Raw genomic sequence first — 21,784 nt, forward strand, 5'->3', positions numbered from 1 at the left:
TCCCAGGACCGACAAGAAAAAAGTGAGGGGCGCTGAGTGAATGAACAGCACTTTCTCTTCCCTCTGCATCATGGCTGAAGCACCCTTGAGCAAGGCACCTAACCCCAACTGCTCCCCGGGTGCTGTAGCATAGCTGCCCACTGCTCTGGGTGTGTATTCACTGCTTCAGATGGATTAAAATTACATTACAGGCATTTAGCAGATGCTCTTATGCAGAGTGACGTACATCATATCCAGAGCAGCCTGGGGAGCAGTTGGGGGGAGTCAGTGCCTTGCTCAAGGGTACTTCAGCTGTTCATGCTGGTCCAGGGAATCAAACCAGCAACGTTTTGGTCCCAAAGCTGCTTCTTTAACCATTAGGCCATGAATTCCAACTGCAGGAGGAATTTTGCTGTGCTTGATTGTACATGGGACAAAGGCGGCTTCTTCTTCTGCAGTTTTTTTTTTTGTATTAAAAACTTGTTCCTTAAAATCACAGCGACGGTCATCAAATTAAAGTGGATACTGAAGATGAACGTAGTTTGTTGGCTCCAACAGGCTCCCAGCCCTGATGCACACATTTACTTCCTGCAGCAGAGTGTAAACCAGGAAACAGATCATGTTCAGTCACTTGTTTTCTCGACTAATTCTCCACCTGGCTGTTGATTTCATGTAGACTGAACATGGAGTGATCATGTAGAAGACCTTGTGTACTACCAAGCACAACCTTTGAATTTATTTGGATGGTTTCCCATTCCCCCCCCCAAACGGTGAAGGCTAACATGCACTTCCTCTGAGAAAAGTGAAACCAGCCAGCTGCATCTCTTCAAACTGCTGCTCATGGTGACTCATTCTCAAAAGAAAGCGCTATCCGCCCTCTTCTGCATACATGAGCTCACAGACTCGCATGGTTGCCTGGTAACTCTGATTGACAGGACAGAAAATGCACTACCAAGAGCACATAGCCAAGTTTTGCGCTCGCTCTGCTTCCAGGCATGGTTGGAATCCAAACTCGTGATCTCCGGACTTCAGGGCAAACACTCGCTGTTATCCAGAAACCTTTCGGCAATCCAGGTTTCTGAACCTTGAACAGGTTCAGTGTGTTCTTTAAGCACACACAAAACACAAACAGAAGCCTTAACCAAAATGAGGTGATGAAATACATGTTTATTAGCAGTAGCAAAATCAAAAAGCACAACAGGTTGGAAGGCAATCGTATAGAATTATTTGAAATATAATGGTTTACATTCAGAAAGCAGTAATGTGCAAAAGTCTGAGACCAAAATATGCGGAAAACTTTGTCTTGCATCATATAAACAGAAGCACTAATATAATAGAACTTGCTTTATTCTGCATTAGTTACATGACAGAGCTTTTATTAGAACCCATACATGAAATAGTGTTATATGTTTGTTTTTTTTAGCTTCACGAAGAATGCATCTTCATGTCCAGGTGTTCTCACACACTTTCAGCCATGTTAACAGCCCAAGCAGGTCTGAATCACGTTTATAGGACATTACTGAGCTTAAAGCTGGGCTTAATAGTCTTCCCAAAGACACACGGGCCATGCTTTACTGAGAACGTCTCTCCAATTCCCCCGGTACACTGGTGTGCTTGTTAAATTGCCACTGCTAGCACACCTGCTTTGGCTAATGAACATTGGAGTTGTAGGAGCTGTGCTGCTGGTGGTATTTTAACAAGTACATACAACTGAACTTGTACATGGTGCCTCGAGAAGAGGTTTGGAACACAAACCAAGAGTTCCTCCAGCTAGCTGATTTTTTTTTTGGGTGGAAAATGCAAAAATCCTGTTATGAAGTGGTTTAAAAACAAACCCTGTCTAGATAAATGGCTTCTCTCACACAGTTCTCAGATGGTCCAAGTCTTTTGCACAGTACTGTACATATAAAATCAATCAATCAGGGACATACTCAAACTTGTGCATGATGTGAACGTCCAGGAAACGCTGCTGCTTAGCGAGTGATGTTAGAAAGAAAAAAAAAAAGTGAAACTGTAGCAAGAACTTTATTCAAATAACTCATCACTTTGCATGAGATCATAAAAAAAAAACCTGCGGTTCAGCAGGTTGAAGAAAAAAAAATCCGTGCAAATTCAAATAAAGTGTAATATTAATTTGTTTTATGATTATATGGCTTATTATACAAATCTATAGCGGATTTGAATCATGCTGGCACTGTTGATTAAATGGCACTCTGATGCATTTGTTCGAAAGCCTTCAAGTTACTGGATGTGTCAAAATCATGCTGTTTAAGTGTTAAGGCACCCAATGATGACTTTTATAATTTAAAAAAAAATTAAAAAAAAAAAAAAGTGAGAAAAGCCCCAAACAAAACAATTCAATCATTTTACATCAGGTTTTAGAGAGACACAGCTCTCTGTTAATCAGCAAGCAAAAAGGTTCAACATTTTGGTCAGAATTGTTCAACATCAAGACTATAAACAGCAACAGATTGCTGTACACAAATCAATCATGTGACCTCAGAGTCAAGAAGGTAGCAGTTTATCATTTATAAATTGCTTCTAGACCGTGCAGTTGTCTTATAAATATCTCAGTGGCAGGTTGACAAAACTAATTTCTTCATTTCAGTTTACAAAACGCTCTCCAGCTCCACCTTTTCCCCTTAAAAACAAAGCTTCAGAGGAACACCAAGCTTTAACAATGACAAACCGCTCCTTTAAGGCACCTGTTTTGCTCGTTAACTACTGACTGCTTAAGGCCGTTGTGAGGAGTACAAACAACAAAAGTATGGAGTGTGTGAAATTTTAACAAGCAAGAAGAGAGGGAAAAAAAAAAAGTCTGGTTTTGCACATTTGAATAGCAAACCATTAAAACCAAAACACACACAAAAGTGTTAAGGATTATTTTTCTTTTTACAAAATTTGACACTCAGCAGGCTAGAACAGCTTTACGTCAGGAAGAACAAGAATGTGCTCTCTCTCCGTCTTCATAGTATCAGCTGATACTTCGTATATATATTTACCCACTTTCCCATCGCAACCGTCAGGCCATTCTGCAATTTTCCTGCTGTTTTAGGATTTACTCCAAACTAAAAGGAAGAGATTGGAGGGAAAATAAAATAAATAAATAATCCACAAGCATTAACAAAACTTGCTGTGACGTTACTTAACGTAAAACCAATAAAACGCTGGATTAACTAAACGCCAGTTAGCAATTATTCCACGAAATCGAGTCGTACATGAGCTGATAGCTGACGAGGTGCGTAGCACCAAGTTGTACGACGAGATTGAGTGGAATAACTTATCCTATCCACATTCACTGGATTTTCAGAAATGGAGCACTTTTTTTTGCAAATTCGAGAAATTAAATCTTCGTAGAAAACGTCTGGCAAAATCACTTCTGCTTAGGATGTAAACAAACCGGTGAAATGACCGGAGCAATTTGTGAAAAACACAAAAATAATGCTTGAAAAATTACTTAAAAGATCCATTCTTACCATCAAATACTTTTATTCCATATTTTGTTGCGGTTTTTTTTTTTTTTTTTTTTGGGGGGGGGGGGGGGGTGTTTTCGAGTAGTTTTTATTTCGTCCTCAGTTGGTTCAGCAACACGCTCCGCCATTTTGTTTCTCTCTACTCACGGTAGATGAGCCGATTGGCTACTCTACTCCTAGGCTATCAGAGCACGCGACTGGTCATATCCAGTGAATGTGGATAGAATAAATAATTATATCGTCTTGCTGTTAAATTCTGGAATCTGATCTGGTGTGGATTAATTTCCTGACAGCAAATCACAGGATTAGATCACTATTTCTATAGCAACAGCTCATTCACAGGGACCTTTTATTAATAAAATAAATGGAAGGAGTCTCCAGTATCAGCAGTAAAGTTGTAACTTCATGATAGAGCAGTTTATGCTTTTTTTTTTAATTAATTTTTTGCAGTTTTTCAGCAACACGATTAGTTTCCCTGAACATTAAAATGTAGCTATAAAAGAATGAAAAGTACAGGGTATTATTTAATCCATAACGAATTGTAATTGTTGGCATTAAGAGGTATAAAACACTTCAAGATGTGCTGCTGTAGGAAAATCATCAACTTCAGGGTGGTAACAGTGACTCTGCGTATTCACATCACCCCAGAAAGCTGATTAATTTCCTATAAACAGCATGTGTGTTTAATTCCCTATGTAATTCAGAATAGGGATGTTAACCGATGACCGTTGGTTGACCGAATCAACGTCAACCAGTTAAATTTTTTTTTTGGTTGTCAGTTAAAAAAAAATAAATAAATAAAATAAAATATCATTTTGAAGCTGCCGATTTTGGAGCGGAGAACCTGGAATTCTGTGTTGTAAACGCTTGGGGCATGCCATGCGGTGTAAGGACGACAGCTGACAAATCAGAAACACCCATTCAGTCATGTCCCGCCCCAGTTAAAGACAGCTGACAAATCAGAAACACCCATTCAGTCATGTCCCGCCCTCCCGCCCCAGTTAAAGACAGCTGACACTCAGTGAAAGAAAAGTGTAGACACAGGCTTTTTAGCTTACAAATTACTATTCTGTTTTTTTTTTTAATCATTATTAGAAGGCACATGGAGTTTAGTCCTGCCTTGGCCAGTGCATTCTGAAAGTATGTTTCGGTCTGTAGCCAACAATGCATGTTATTGCAGATCAGATCTCTCCACACAAACTAAAGGCGCAGATGCCGACTTTTGGAGAGAAGGGGAGAGAATGAAATGACAGCGGTGTGTGGAGGGGGAGTGACAAACGCAGCTTTTATGTCTGTGAGCCAAGTTGGTGACGGCTTCAGAGCAACTTCAATACCATGCAGTAATGGCGTGTTGATATTGGTAACGGTGTTATAACGATTGTAGCTAATTAATTAGATTACCCGGCGTTATAACAGCCTTTATTTTAACGCCGTTATTCCCATCACTGAATGTTATGTACTATTTCTAGCACCTGACTTTATTTTCAACGCCATCATGGCCAACTGAAACTGTCTCTAAGCTGGAGCCATTTGTCCTCCGCTCCGATACAAATCCCTCGACATCAGTGCCGCGTTTGACTAAATGTTTCGCGCTGTAGAAAAGGTAAATGTGAGTGGAGGGCAGCGACTGGGACTGAACGTGCGGATGCTCGCGGTTAGATTTAGAATAGATTCTAATAATTCCAATTCTAGAATTTTAAGCTCATAGGTTAACCGACTTTAACCGGCTAATGAGGCTCGGTGGTCGGTCAAGATTTTTAGTTTTTGCCATCCCTAATTCAGAAACAAATTGGATACAGAGATACTCACTGATGATGATGATGATGACGATGATGAGCACAGCTATCAAAATGGCCCACATCTACAGAAAATCACATACAAGAAAGAGATGGTTATAAAATTTAAAAAAAAAAAAAAACTAAAAAAAAACCCCCAGTCGAGTAGTGAGTGTATGAGGAAACGGTCACACCGTCAGCGTTACTGCTTTTCCATTCCATGTTATAATCTGCGAGTTCCTCTCCACCCAATCAGAGAGGAGGCGTGTTTACCTTGCAGTTCTTCCACCAGTACTTCCTCTTCAGTTTGGCGGCGTTGGTCTCGAACTGCGAGGCTCCAGCCTGAAGAGCATCTGCCCGGTCGTCCAGCTCCGTCAGCTTCTGGTCTCGCTCCAGGACTTTATCTACGTTCACCCGCATGATGTCCACCACCTGAGGAACGAGAGACGACACTTTACACATGCTACGGCCCGAGCGGAAAACAAAACTGTATGCGTTAAAAGGACATTAAAAATGCTCCTGCTGTTGGCAGCTTCAAATCTAGGTTAAAGACCAAGTTGTTTTCAGATGCTTTCTGTTAAATAATTAATATTTTTACATTTTTTATAATCTTTACTTTCTCTGCATGTTTTAAATTTACTTTAACTTTATTCTATTTTATTCTGCTAGTTTTTTTTTCCTCTTTCTTTTTCTCCTTTTTCTTTTTGGCATTAATATTTTATTTCTACTACTGTTTAATTCTTATTATTTTCTTTTAATTCTTTTAATTCTTTTAATTAATTATTTTAGAATAAAGAAAATTATTTTATGTAATTTTATTTCTCTATTGTTTACTGTTTTTGTTTTTACTTCTGTAAAGCACATTGAACTGCCATTGTGTATGAAATGTGCTATATAAATAAACTTGCCTTGCCTTCAAGACATCAAGACGTTTTAGGGACATTTGTGTATCATGACGACCTACATTTTGAAATGAAACATCCTTCCAAAATTATCAGGATTTTTTTTTTTTAAATCCTCAAAATGATGCATTAAATCTGCCATAAAATTACATGCACCTATTTTTTACTGTAGCAAAAAGGGGCAGAGCTATCAGAGGCTGCACATGAGAATGCTGCTACAGCCCAGAAACATGGACTGGATATTTTATTATTAACAACTCTGTACTTTTATCCATTTATAGTTACGTTTCATTTTCATATAACAGAACAACCTTGAAGCAATTTAGCTCCTGTTCTCATTTGTTATAGTAGCTATAAACGTTCTTTTCCTCACCAGCCTCGCTTGCTTTCATCCTCTCTCATGAAGTTTAAGTAAATAAATAAAATACAGCTTGCTATGTTACTGAGAAAACACAAGAGACAAACTCCTGTCCTGAAAACGATGCTGTGGCACAAAGCACCGACACTGGAGACTCCTTCCACAGATATAAAATAAACTGAAATGAAGGTCTTAGTTTTGAATCAATGTCCAGATTTGTTCTGGTTCCTGGTCAATGACCTGAGGAACCTCAGGAGAAGTGTGTATAGCACGTGTATACAGCACTCAGTACACCACTGCGTTTCAGACTGCTGGTTTAGACTTGTTTCCACCCAGCACAGAAACCCCATGAATGGCGTGTTCCACTCTGGGGTCAAGGGTCAAGTCTATTTACAGGCTACATGCTTCAAGCGTGTCATGGTGCAGCTGGTTCTTGGAACAACACGTACAAGTACGAGAGCTGATCTTGTATCGATTAGCATGATGTGCTCTGCTGAAATAAGCAAATCTGTGAAACTGTTCGAATGTTTCAACACGTGTGCAGATCTTGATTTAACTCTGGAAGTCCCCTTTTTCTGAACAGTGACGGAAAGCTTCATAACCTCACCCTTCCATTACACAACCCCCACGGCACTCTAAAACATCCTGACCAACCTGCACCAAACCCACACGCTCCACTGATCTACAAACTGCTGCAGAGAGAGTGAGAAGTGTGTGAATGAGTGCAACAGGGTGCGGTCTCTTTAAAACAGCATAAACTGGAAGGGGGCCCACACTTTGCTTATGTAACCATGGAGACCGCCGATTACATAAGAGGCGGAGGTAAGTCCTGACATGAACCCCGCACACAAAATCAGAACATGGCGAGAGCTACAACAGAACAGAACAGTCAGATGACCGCACAGATTTTTTTTTTTTTCAGATTAGTGAGGCACTGGGTTCTGTACTTTGGCAGCTTTTCAATAAATAAAAGATAGATAAGCTGGCTGTTGGTTAAGGCTACCATTTCCCCCAGCGAGTGGATTCTTGCTTGTGCTTTCATGTGATGTTAAAGATACTGCACACGAAGAACATTTACACTGCAGCATCAACGCAGGGACGTAAATACCAAACACCGAGAAAGACCGACAGAGAGCTGGAACAGCCTCGGAAATATTTCCTGTTGGATGTGTGACAGTCGTTAAAACTGTATGCTACTCGATTAAATAAGGAATAAACGTCACCACAATCTTTAAAATATTTATTTTAATTAGTACTCAATCATATGGAGCAGTGTCCTTTGTACAAGTCCCTGTGTACATCTAACAACTATCAGAACAAGCGCATTAATATTAACGTTTGTGTTGCAGCCTGAAGTACGTGCACCATTATACACAAACACTTTCTGACCAATCAGGTTCGAGCACTCAAATGCACTGTGGTTTCAAGAGATTAACAGTGAGCTTCTGGATTCTGATTGGTCAGAAGGTGTTGACTGATTTTTCTGTAACAGCAGCTCTGATAGTAGTGCAGCTATAAATCACAGCTTTACATCAGTGCTATATTATAATGAAATTCTGAAGAAAGGTGGGCCACGGACCCAAAAAAAAAAAAAAAAAAGATGCAAATCCAGATGTGGCTATGGACTTCACCGAGTGCCCTTCTAGTTCTCATATACGTTATAGTTTCTATAGTAACAGCTGATTCACAGGGACTTGTACAGTGGGCACTCCAATAAAACTTTGTTTTAAATAAATGTATAATTGTTGATATGGTGCCATTTTCAGTAAGTTTGACATGTATGGAAGGAGTCTCCAGTGTCAGAGGTAAAGCTGTAATGTTTAGTAATGAATCTGAAATCGTCAGAACAGGGGAGTTTACACTAGGATTTCAGTAAAATGGCAAACTACATTTTTTTTGTCTGAACTGTTTCAGCTGCAATAACAGAAGCTAGAACAGGAACAGGTTTGTTTTACAGACATGATGGAACACTAAACATAGCATTAAACTGTAATCGTTGAAAATTCCTGTGGTATCATAGGAATAAAAACACTTGGGGGGGGGACCCTCAACACATTGCCTTGATGTTGATCATTTTCCTATAACAGTATGGGTTTTATTCCTTACTTGTTATAGAAATAATTATTCTATCCACATTCACTGGATACGTGCAATCGTGCGCTCTGATTGGCTACTCTTCTACTAGGATATCCGCTCATATACCATGAGTAGAGAAAAACAAAATGGTGGAGCATGTTGCTGAACCAACCGAGGCCTGCCTATAGAGCAGCAATAAAATACAGAAAAAGTATTTGATGGTAAGAACTCCTCTTTTATTTTCCAAGAATCATCACCAACACCACATTTTTCACAAATTGCTCCTGTCATTTCCCCACTTTGTTTACATTCTTCATCTTTACGCATTAAAATTTGTTTAAGACTGCTTCAAAACCTCAAAGAAGACTGAAAAATTATGGAACTGAAACGTCCAAGGAAGAATTAAATAAAACATTTAAGCTATTCTATACCTTGGCACGACAGCAACACGGCACTTTCTATATAAATTAAAAAATAAATAAAGCTAAAATCAATTCGTGCAGCCATCCATAGATTAAGAAGTCTGCCTGAGCAGAAATGATTTTGTATAAAGTTATTTATCGAATTTGTAAAAAATAACTAAAAATGCTCAGTTTCTCAAAAGCCAGTGAATGTGGATAGAATAAAACCGTTATTCCATTCAATCTCGTCGTATATAGCTTACAGCCATCAGCTCATGTACGACTTGATTTTGTGGCCTAATTGTTAAATATCCAGTTATACTGGATATATAGTGTATACACTGAAGTTTACACAGTGCATCACAAATCCGCTACACACATTACCCGTCTTGCAAAACAACATTTTTAACAACTTCCTACTGACATCATGAATCCTTGTCAAATCAATCAACAGCTTATGTATGACCAATAAGTCTGGATCCGGCATGAGGAGTTTCTCAAACTTCATACAGGTGAAAGTGAAACACAGCAGGAAGAATCTCCGTGTTTAATGAGCATGACTGCACCATGAAGCAGCTCGAGCATACAATTATTCACATCTGTTTGCTGTAATTAAATTTCCTATCCAAAAGCTTTTATTTATTTTTTTTAATATAGTCAGATAGACATCGATGGTAGCCCATTCGTTAAATCACAATTCATTTGCGTGTCATGTCAATTGTTTGTGCACGCAAATATTTTTTTACTTTCCTTGCACTATTACAACTTTCCTCAGAGATTTAAACCAGTCCTGTAGGATCAAGAGATTATAAAAAGTGTAAATACATTTCTAAATTGGTGCTATAACTGATAATCGGACATACAGGATGTCTCGTAAGTCAAGGGTAGGAAAAAAAAATCTGGCAACACAAAAGCTTTTATTTACAGAACTCGCACCACCATTTTCCTATTAGTAGAATTATTTCTATTGGAGTTGTGATACATTCTGGAAAAAGGGCCACTAATTCTACAATACCAGACGTAAACATCCTGCAGATAGATCAGTGACACAAGGACCATACGCTGCATCATTAAGAAATGCGTCAGACTACGTCAAGAAGGCGCTTCTGTAAACGCGCAGGTTGTTCTTCAGACCAATTAGTCAGCCATTTTGAAAATATTTTTGTAGACGCCTCGTATTCATGAGCACAAGCACAGTGGTTTGTGTATTTGCTCCCAAGTGCAACACTGCCCCCTAGTGCACATTTGTAAATACGTTTTCCCACATTGGTGCATGCAGGATTTCATTGTAAATTGTTTTTCGTACCTCATCCACCTGAGCCTGGGTCTGCTGCAGTCTTCGGTTGCTTCCTGCCACGCCCGAGGCGCCGGGACCTTCTGCAGCGGGAGCAGACCTGCAGGAAAACAGCAGAAAAGAAAAACAATATTTCAAACTTCTGAAAGTGTGTTAAGATTTCACATCCACCTTCTCAGATTTAATCACGAGACAAACCTGATTCTAAACTGTGCACAAATTTACATTTATGAAAACATGGCAACCTTTAAACGGTGTGTGCATTTAATTACTGAAATTAACTTCCTTCTTGATATCTGATCTGAGGGTGTACTTAGATGAAGGCAAGTCGGAATAATTGGAGCTACACTGCCACCTTGTGGCTGAATCGCTAAACAAGTACTTTTGTGATCCTCTTCTAACCACACCGAGGCGTGTCCCTGTGCATCACTCTGCTCACCTGTCAAACTTATTACTGGAGAGTTAGTGACATCAGCATACTTTTTCCATGAATATTATTTCTGATGGAAAATATAAAAGCTCTCTAGATGAATATGAAAAGAAAGAAGGGAAGCCAATTTCACAGGAATAAACAAAACCACTGTCAGCCAGCTCACTGACGGGCTATCGAGTGAGCACGGCTTCTTCGGGATTTATTTCCGCTCACAAAAATTGAGAACATCTGGACATACTGTGTCTGAAATGTCCATTAGGCAATATTAATTTCTTACCTTTATTTAAAAAAAAAAAAAAAAAAAAAAAAAACCTTTGTATAATTTATGCTGGAACAGGACCAATTTAAAAAATATAATAATAATAATAATAATAATAATAATAATAATAATAATAATGGCCTCACCAGAAGCAACTGACTTGAAACTTTTGGACTTCATATTTAAAATTGTAAATTGATTAATTTTTTTAATTGTCATTACATTTCAACCAGGGCTTTGAACCAGAATTTTTTTCCTATTGGTTCGTTCCGAACAGAAACGGAATTTTAACGTTTCCGGTTTTGGGTTCCACCATTAAATAGACGTTCCCAAACCGGTTAGAACAAAAAAAATTCGTTCCCGGAACGGTTAATTACGTTCCCTGTCAGCTGTTTAACAAATGGCTATAAAATTATGTCTCTGTCTCATCCAGCTTAAGCCAAATGTAGGCTAATTCTATTACAACCTTCATTAAATAAGACAAGAAATAATTCAAAACAATTATTATTTCAAATGTTGGCGATTTGGATTCTCAGTATGTCTTCCCATCTACACAAACAGAAAAAGTGCCAAAAATGAAAGATAATTCGTTTAGTGTGTTACCAAAGGCTAGTCAGGCCCTATAGAGGGCTACCGCATGACGTCACCGCGCCGCGAGATTTTGTTAGGCGCCATATTGGAAGACCAAGTACACATCTATGCAAGTACATACATACATAAAACAAACTACACCTGAAATGTAGCCAGGGCCGGTTCTGCCCTAATCTGGACCCGGGTGCAACATCGCGCAACCCCCCCCCAAAAAAAACCACCAGTCTAAATCAGGACAACCATCACATAACTATAAACATTTTATATCAACTATTTTAACTAAATGGGCTATAATAAATAAGCCTGCAGGCAGCCACGGCGGGCTGCCTCAGAAAACTAACCATTCAATGACAACTGAAAGCCTGCAGCCACGGCGGACTGCCTTAAAAAGTTAGTAACCATTTGTCCTACCTTAAAACCCGTTTTGCATTTTCTGCCTCCTTTTTTGTATTTTCGACCCTCCGTTTATTTTCTTTCCTTTTCTGAAAACCCGATTTGTGTCCAGACATTTTGTTCTGCTACCAACGAACTAACTCGTCAGGTCTCGTCTCTCGAGCCCGCGATGATTCCCGTGGGAAGGGCAACAACTGATACATTTTTACAAACAGCCAATAGGGAGGTTGCATCGTTCAGGCTCTTCTTTGCTCAGACACTCAGTAATGCAATTACTCACTAGTCCACCTTCCCGCTCTCTCCATTCAATCAGCGAACGTCACACAGGAAGTGAACCCCAGCGGGAAACTTGTGCAGGAGAAGAATGACTTTTATTTGTAGGCTACAGAAACTTTGAGGAACGAAATAAAAACCGGTATTAACCGGTTACCATTATTTTTAATAAGCGTTTCTGTTCCGGAACATAAAAAATAATAAAGTTTCTGGTTTTGTTTCTGTTCCATGTGAAATAGAAAAAGTTCCCGGTTTTCGTTCCTTGAACCGGTTCAAAGCCCTGATTTCAACAGAGAATAACGAGATGCAGTGAGCGAGTGACTGTTTACAGCTACAAGTCAGAACAGGAACTAACCTGCTTCATGGATGATCCACAACGTTTAACATTACATGGATTTAAAGAAAAAAAAAAAGTATGACATGACATTCTTTAATAAAAACAGTCATCACTGTCACACTGATGTGGTACAAGAGGAATAAAGCCCTTCAGAATGCGGTGTAACTGTGCTACACTGCCTCATGGTTGATTATTTTCCTGTAGCCACATGACACTGTTTTATTCCATACTTTTAATACAGTGCAGTCAAATGCTCGATTCTGATTGGGCAGAACATATGCATTATTTTCATATCACCACTTCACTTGGCTCAGATAGTAGTTCCAACTGCAACACAAACGACCGACGGGTTTGTATGAATACGCTTGTTCTGATACGTTATTGTTTCTATAGCAACAGATCATACACACCGACTTGTACGGAGGCCAAGTCTTCCCCACATAACCTACGACTAAAAATGAACGGATTTAAAAAGGATGCTGCTGTTTAAGAAAGTAAAATTTATATTGTTGATATAGTGACATTTCTGGTTTAGAGAGGTTTATTCAATATTTATGGAAGGAGTAAAGTGTCAGCACTAACAGAGATCCAATTTCCAGAGAGCGAGCGAGCGAGAGAAAGAGGACTGAGGAGGGAAAGAGTTTATCACAGCCAAGTGATAACAGGAGCAAACTTGTCCCTTGGGCATCTTGTCTTTCGACAACAATGTTTCATACATTAATAAATTAAAACACTGTTCGCTGTGGGATGAGCGATTTAGAACATTTCGTTATTCCTTATAGATTATAGAGAAGAATCCAGTAGACTTCTCCCAATTAATGTTAATGGTTACATTAAAAAACAAAAATAAGACATGGGACCAATCAAGAAACTCAATAATCTCCTTCAGATGGAGTCGAATCAGCGACATCTCTGGAGTTAAACAAAGAAGTCCAATGTGACTGAAGCTCTCGTGCACTCGCATGTCAAACTCGACATTTGCATGAGTCTGCCAGTTTGTTTGTGAGGTAATGAGCAAATGAGCAGCCATTTTGCATCAAGCACATTGGTGGAGTCTGAGTCATAATCACACCATAAGGCCCAAATGCTTTCACTGGATTAAACACGCAGGCAGATCTAGTTGTGTTTACATACAGTACCAGTCAAAAATTTGGACACGCCTAATTCAGTGTTTGTTCTTTATGAATTAAAAGGTCACTTCATGTCTTAAAGTAACGATGGATGTTGTTTCTCTTTACTTATTTGGTTCTTGATATAATACCAGTATGGATTACTACAGTTGTGGATGGAATAAGGCGATTTTATTATTTGTATTCTTATTACTGTTTGATCTCAAATGTATTAAGGTGGCGAGAAACTCGTCCACTAATGACCTTTAGACGAGGCACACCTGCTAATTGAAAAGCATTCCAGGTGATGAACTCGAAGCTGGTTAAGGATAATGCCAATAGTGTACAAAGGGTCACCAAGGTAAACGCAAACATTTGTTTACCATATAAATCTCACCGGCCACTTTAATAGGAACTTCTTGTTGATTCTAAGATTCCTGTTCTTAGCTGCAAGAGTGGAACACAATGTGTTCTTCAGCTACTGCTGTTCTTCTGGGATGCTTTTCTGCTCACCATGGTTGTAACGATTGATTATACGAGTTACTATATCCTTCCTAGCAAAAAAAAAAAAAAAAAAAAAAAAAAAAAAGCTCAACCAAATCTGGCCATTTTCTGATCTCTGGCCTCCCTTATCAACAAGGCGTTTGTTTCCACCCACAGAACTGTCACTCACTCGATGTTTTTCACACCATTCTGTGTAAACTCTAGAGACCAAGTGTGTGAAACCCCAGGAGATCAGCAGTTTCTGAAATACTCAAACCAGTACCCATACCACAGTGAAAGTCACACTTTGAGATCACAATTTTTCCCATTCTGTTTGAACATTGTGAACATTAAGTGAAGCTCCTGATTTGTATCTGCGTGATCTGATGCATCATACTGTTGTCGAGGGATCGGCTGATTAGAGAAGTGCATCAAACAGCACAGCAGGTGGGTGTTCCTAATAACGTGACCAATGAGTGCATGTTCCAGATGTTATTTCATAGTTTTGATGTCTTCAGTGTTCTACAGCGTAGAAAATAGTCACAATACAGAAAAATCGATGAATGAGTAGACTGTCTGAAATAAGGGTACAGGAGGAGTCCATTTCTGTCCCCTACGGTACAATTTACACCAATGTACCCCCTAGGGCTCATTATGCTGAGCTGAGCGGGGCTGTTGGAGTTGCATTTCGACTACAACCGCGCTGAACCGTGCTGGCTGGAAGTGGGTGGACACATTGGGTGGAGTTAGCGAAAGTGGGTGGACGTCACGTGATGTCGTTAGGCGGCGCAAACAGTGACATCAGTGACCTTTTAAGCGGTAGTCTCACGACCCGGACAGTAAACAATAAACATGGAGGACATGGAGTCGTTAGTGTTGCTGGTCTTGGTGCTGTGGCTTGTTGTCACTGACAACGCCAACAGATACTGGCAAGAGCGTATAGATGAGGCGAGGCGCATAAGGCTTCAGAAACTCTCGTAATTCTTCTTCTTCCGGGTTTACGGTGTTTACAGATCCCAGCATGCTCGCGGGGCGTGTGTGGGCATGTGAGGACACTCCTCCTCACCAATCAGTGCACAGGGGAGTGTCTCCTCACACCCCTAGCCCCACTCGGCTCGGTTTGGCTCGCTTCAGCCCCACTCCAAAACAGTGCGAGTTTTGGGTGCTAAGCAGGGCTGAAGCGAGCTGAGTCGTGCTGCTCTGAGATAGTCGAAACACGAGCCGTGTCAGGCTGAAGTGAGCTGAAAAAGGGTAGTGGAAAAGGGCCATATATGAACATTTTTAGGGTCAAAAATGAACAGACATTCCTTATTAGTATTTAAAGAGTACAAATAAGTAGGGCTGCGCGGTATACACGGTATGACGGTAGAAACGATATAAATTTGGCTACGGTAGAGATTTGTGCTCTGCCGTCATACCGTCGATGACGTCATCGCACCCACCTCTGTGTGAAAATGGCTGCAAGCACAGGAGCAGCGGAGAAGGAGGAGCTAGTCAAAAAAAAAAAAAAAGTGCTACATCCGTGATTTGGACGTGGTTCGGGTTTAAAAAGTCGGATGTTGAGCAGAAAAATGTCATCTGCAAAGTGTGTGGAGTAACTGTGACCGCCAACAAAGGTAACACGAGCAATTTATGTCACCATTTGAAATCAAAACATGTGCTCGAGTATCCAGAGAGCCAGAGGCTGCGCTCGGCTCGAACACCGGCTCAGTCTACGGACACGGGAGGAAAGAAAAAAAAGTTTCCCCCGCGACCCAACAACAGACCTCCATTGCGCAAGCCTTTTCCAAGAGTACTCCTTATGACAGAAAGAGCATGCAGTGGAATGACATAAGGGCCATCACAACACACTTGTGCAAAGACATGGTCCCTTTCCAAATGGTGGAGCACAGCGAGTTGAAACATGATTAAAATTATATTTGTGTGTTCTTTAAGATGTGGAAAATTTGTTTGGTAACTTTTGCACTATTTTGGATTAGAAAAGAAAACCTTATTGTTGGCAACCAAAGTTCAGTGACAGTTTTCGCACAGGAGAACAAAAGCCTGTTCTGTGTACTTGAAGTAAATGTTATTAGAATATCTATTTATTTTTTGTGTTCTTTAAGATGTGGAAAATTTAATGTTTGTCTTTTGCACCATTTTGGATTACAGAACCTTTTCACTGTTTTTGCCATTTGCCTGATAGAAAACCTCTCTTACTTGAAGTACTGTTTTTAACATCCCCTTTATTTTTGTACTTCTGAGGCGCCATCCTTACTTCTGTTGTTCTTCTGCACAATAAATGCTCAAAAAATTACATTATATATTTGCTTTTTTGCTGTTTAAATCAATTTAGCTTTGCTAAGGGACTACAAAACCCATTCAGAAACACTTCCATAAGTTCTACACCGCAACATTTATACTGCGATATATACCGTTACCGTGAAGAGATTCAATTTATATCGTGATATGAATTTTGGGTCATACTGCCCAGCCCTACAAATAAGTACCTTAGAAGGAACTGATCCAGTGACAAGCCGTTGTACTGCTAAAGGCACAATAATGTACTTTGTTTTCCGAGCATGTATGGGGTGTACAAACTTTTGACTGGTACTATTCGTGTTTGATTTTAAAATTAATTTACAGGCAAGTCATTTTATATGTAAATCAGAGCTATGCTGGATTTTTGGATAATTTTTGCATTAACCGCACTGTGAAATTGAAATCCATAGCTCATTACGTTATGATTACTACTATGGGCTGTGGCTGGACAGCAAGCTGGACTGGACTTGCAACACCAATCACTGACACAGGAAGGGACTGAGCAGGCTGCGGTCCTTTAACATCTGCAGGAAACTCCTGTGGATGTTCTATCAGTCCGTGGTCGCCAGTGTCCTGTTTTACACCGTGGTGTGCTGGGGGGGGGCAGCACATCCAAGAAGGACACATCCAGGCTGGACAAACTGATCAGGCGGGCCGGCTCTGTGGTCGGCATGAAGCTGGACTCTCTGGTGACGGTGGCAGAGAAGAGGACTACGGACAAAGTACTGAACATCATGGACGATGCCAGTCATCCTCTGCACACCGTCATCAGCAACCAGAGGAGCCTGTTCAGTGACAGAATGCTCCGTCCCAAGTGCAGGACGAACAGACTCAAAAACTCCTTTGTCCCTCACGCCATCAGACTGTACAACTCCTCTCTGGGGGGGGGGAGGGGTAACAGGAGGACAGAGGACGGGAAGGAGCAGCAGCCTAGCCTGACAATAAGCAATATCTCTCCTGCCCCCCCCTTTTTTTCCTTCCCCATATCTTATTCTTTTTATATGTAAAATACTTAATTATTTTAATTTATCTATCTAGAAGTTTTCCTCTGTTTATCTATAATGATGCTGCTGGAATCTTAATTTCCCTGAGGGAACCCTCCCAAAGGGATCAATAAAGTTTTATCTAATCTAATGTACTTAATACTGCATATATTACTCATCTTGATACGGTACATACTGTACAACCATCCAGGAATAAACTCTACTTTGGTTAAAAATCAAACAGTTTGTAGACATTTAGTATAAATCAGTCATTCACAATATTATTACGTTATACTCAAGTATGCTTGTTGTTTGTAATGATCTTGATGCAAACATCAAGTCAAATTCCTTGCCATGATTTTTTATCACGGCCGACGTACGTCCAGCCTGAATACGAATGTCAGGAACAATGACCAGACCTTGAAGTGCGACATACTCGAAGAACAGAGATATTCGACGTCCTGGACACTTCACGTTTCGAAGTCTCACACAAGGCTCGTGAAGATCATGCGGATAAGTGACGCCTGCTGTGGACCAAACGAACTACATTCAACATGGCTAAAAACCAAATAGGCTGATAAGTATAATATTTAATTGCAATTAATTGTTTGTTTTTATTTTATTTTGTTAGGGTGCACTTAATTTGGAGCAAAAAAAAAAAAAATTATCCATAGCATGCATAATGTAAATAAAATTAAAAAATAAGTTGCCAATACAAGTCATGATAAGGTTACTAAAACCGAAAACATAATTGAACACATTAAGAAATAAAGCAAATTTAAAAATAATTTCAGTTCTCCTTTAATTGATTGAATCCATGACTGAAAAAAGTCTTGGCCTTCCTCCCTGATGACACGCAAGAACGTAAACGATGATCATCAGTCAGGATCAAACTTGCAGCGTTGCCCGTCTCCTGACAAGAATTTATGGCACAAATCCGACATCATGGACAAAACCATCGTGAAGTCTGACGTTGGGATGAGGCTCGACTGCAGGAGCTCTCATCGCCAGGGGGTTCACAATTTTTATTTTAATCCAATTTGATCTCCGAACAAATATTTCCAGTTTTTATTGCCAACTATAGATCTGCATCTATAATCTAAGCTTATATTTGTTGTCATCTTGAGCAAGTTGGCACAAAAAAAAAAAAAAGTCCAAAATTAATAAATCTGATTGTCTTTATTTAAAAATAACCCAAACAACTCAACTTAAATCTAAGGTCTTGTGTTGGTGGAAACTTCAAGAATAAACAGTTCCAATATTAAGAATATTATGGGACATAATTAATACTGAGCTTATAAAGTACAGACTTATTTCATGAATATAATCAGGGTCTGTAATGAGTTTTGTTGTTTATTAAGTGTGTAGGAAATGGCAGTTTATTAAACTAAATTATAACCAAGTTTAAACATTAACCTGTAAATATTTTATTATAATCTTTATAAATGGCGCTGTGAAAAGCGGATTATTAGTGAAACAATAGCAGGAAAAAAAGCCCCACAGGCTTGCATTTTCAGCTCCTCAAAATCACAAAAAAACAAACAAAAGAGACGTTTGGTAGTTTTATAACACTTTATAAATGTTATAACCCTTTAAAAAAAGTATTACTTCAGGAGAAATCTCGTTTTTAATCCCACAATGACAAAAAAAAAAACATGTAAATTGTAAAGCTGTGTGTTTAAGGAGCTGCACTCGGAACTAAAATACTAAAAATTTAACGTTTTGAAAAGGTGACAACTGGTTTACACAAAAACATCTAAAAGTAAAATTTAGAGCTACAAATATCCATAAAACGTTATTTATTTAGCATTAGCTAGCTAAACTTGGTTCCCTACACTGAAAGTTTGCTAGCAACTTTATTATCCAGATTGTAAAGTAATATTGGAGTGTTGAAAACATGTAAAAATAATTTCTGACAAGCTGTGATTTAAAAAAAAACAACGTAAAAAGACGCTGCACAATCTTTCAAAATTAATAAGTAATAAAATAATAATAAACCAAGGCTAGTTAGCTATTATGCTAACTTGTTGCGTTAGCGGCTAACGGAGGCCGCAGGAAGTTTGGGCGCAGCTTTTCTTTCCTTCTTTCTTTCTTTATTTTAGTTTTCCTCAACATGAAGAGACGTTTTTAAAAACATTCTACCAAAACTTAAGATTTTCAAAGAGTATAAAAGAAACTTACATGATTCCTCTTGACAAAAACACGGAGCGGAAAAAAGAGAGTGTGAGCGGATACGGAGTCAACTGATCCAGGACCTGCGTTTAAAGGCTGTGAGCTAAACACACACACACACGTGCGCGCGCGCGCCTCTCTCTCTCACTTCTCTGTACAGGTATTTTCAGTTGTCTGATTTTGAGACACATCCTGTTTCACTCACCTACCATTTTGTGAACTTTATAGATGCTGGAGAACCCTCTGTCCTGCACGCTGTGTTGATCCGATCTCCTCTACAGCACGGGTTCCCAACTCTACTCCTGGAGAACCCTGTGTCCTGCACGCTGTGTTGATCCGATCTCCTCTACAGCACGGGTTCCGAATTCTACTCCTGGAGAACCCTCTGTCCTGCACGCTGTGTTGATCCGATCTCCTCTACAGCACGGGTTCCGAACTCTACTCCTGGAGAACCCTCTGTCCTGCACGCTGTGTTGATCCGATCTCCTCTACAGCACGGGTTCCGAATTCTACTCCTGGAGAACCCTCTGTCCTGCACGCTGTGTTGATCCGATCTCCTCTACAGCACGGGTTCCCAACTCTACTCCTGGAGAACCCTGTGTCCTGCACGCTGTGTTGATCCGATCTCCTCTACAGCACGGGTTCCCAACTCTACTCCTGGAGAACCCTCTGTCCTGCACGCTGTGTTGATCAGATCTCCTCTACAGCACGGGTTCCCAACTCTACTCCTGGAGAACCCTCTGTCCTGCACGCTGTGTTGATCAGATCTCCTCTACAGCACGGGTTCCCAACTCTACTCCTGGAGAACCCTCTGTCCTGCACGCTGTGTTGATCCGATCTCCTCTACAGCACGGGTTCCCAACTCTACTCCTGGAGAACCCTGTGTCCTGCACGCTGTGTTGATCTGATCTCCTCTACAGCACGGGTTCCCAACTCTACTCCTGGAGAACCCTCTGTCCTGCACGCTGTGTTGATCCGATCTCCTCTACAGCACGGGTTCCCAACTCTACTCCTGGAGAACCCTGTGTCCTGCACGCTGTGTTGATCTGATCTCCTCTACAGCACGGGTTCCCAACTCTACTCCTGGAGAACCCTCTGTCCTGCACGCTGTGTTGATCCGATCTCCTCTACAGCACGGGTTCCGAATTCTACTCCTGGAGAACCCTCTGTCCTGCACGCTGTGTTGATCCGATCTCCTCTACAGCACGGGTTCCGAACTCTACTCCTGGAGAACCCTCTGTCCTGCACGCTGTGTTGATCCGATCTCCTCTACAGCACGGGTTCCCAACTCTACTCCTGGAGAACCCTGTGTCCTGCACGCTGTGTTGATCCGATCTCCTCTACAGCACGGGTTCCCAACTCTACTCCTGGAGAACCCTGTGTCCTGCACACTGTGTTGATCCAATCTCCTCTACAGCACGGGTTCCCAACTCTACTCCTGGAGAACCCTCTGTCCTGCACGCTGTGTTGATCCGATCTCCTCTACAGCACGGGTTCCCAACTCTACTCCTGGAGAACCCTCTGTCCTGCACGCTGTGTTGATCCGATCTCCTCTACAGCACGGGTTCTCAACTCTACTCCTGGAGAACCCTCTGTCCTGCACGCTGTGTTGATCCGATCTCCTCTACAGCACGGGTTCCCAACTCTACTCCTGGAGAACCCTGTGTCCTGCACGCTGTGTTGATCAGATCTCCTCTACAGCACGGGTTCCCAACTCTACTCCTGGAGAACCCTCTGTCCTGCACGCTGTGTTGATCAGATCTCCTCTACAGCACGGGTTCCCAACTCTACTCCTGGAGAACCCTCTGTCCTGCACGCTGTGTTGATCAGATCTCCTCTACAGCACGGGTTCCCAACTCTACTCCTGGAGAACCCTCTGTCCTGCACGCTGTGTTGATCAGATCTCCTCTACAGCACGGGTTCCCAACTCTACTCCTGGAGAACCCTCTGTCCTGCACGCTGTGTTGATCCGATCTCCTCTACAGCACGGGTTCCCAACTCTACTCCTGGAGAACCCTCTGTCCTGCACGCTGTGTTGATCCGATCTCCTCTACAGCACGGGTTCCCAACTCTACTCCTGGAGAACCCTGTGTCCTGCACGCTGTGTTGATCTGATCTCCTCTACAGCACGGGTTCCCAACTCTACTCCTGGAGAACCCTCTGTCCTGCACGCTGTGTTGATCCGATCTCCT

The 21,784-nt window shown here is 40.8% G+C and overlaps 1 protein-coding gene across 1 annotated transcript; it reads right to left on the reverse strand.

Annotated features, from left to right (window-relative positions):
* Window positions 1–1,126: 1,126 nt before the first annotated feature.
* Window positions 1,127–19,709, reverse strand: vamp3 (vesicle-associated membrane protein 3 (cellubrevin)). Its single transcript, XM_060909841.1, has 5 exons — window positions 19,602–19,709; window positions 10,271–10,358; window positions 5,501–5,659; window positions 5,262–5,313; window positions 1,127–3,047 (listed from the first exon to the last, which is right to left on the reverse strand). Coding segments are annotated over exons 1-5 (318 nt in total). The 5' UTR covers window positions 19,604–19,709; the 3' UTR covers window positions 1,127–3,030.
* Window positions 19,710–21,784: the final 2,075 nt, after the last annotated feature.

Source organism: Neoarius graeffei, chromosome 26, assembly GCF_027579695.1.
Source record: "Neoarius graeffei isolate fNeoGra1 chromosome 26, fNeoGra1.pri, whole genome shotgun sequence".
Classification (NCBI taxonomy): Eukaryota; Metazoa; Chordata; class Actinopteri; order Siluriformes; family Ariidae; genus Neoarius; species Neoarius graeffei.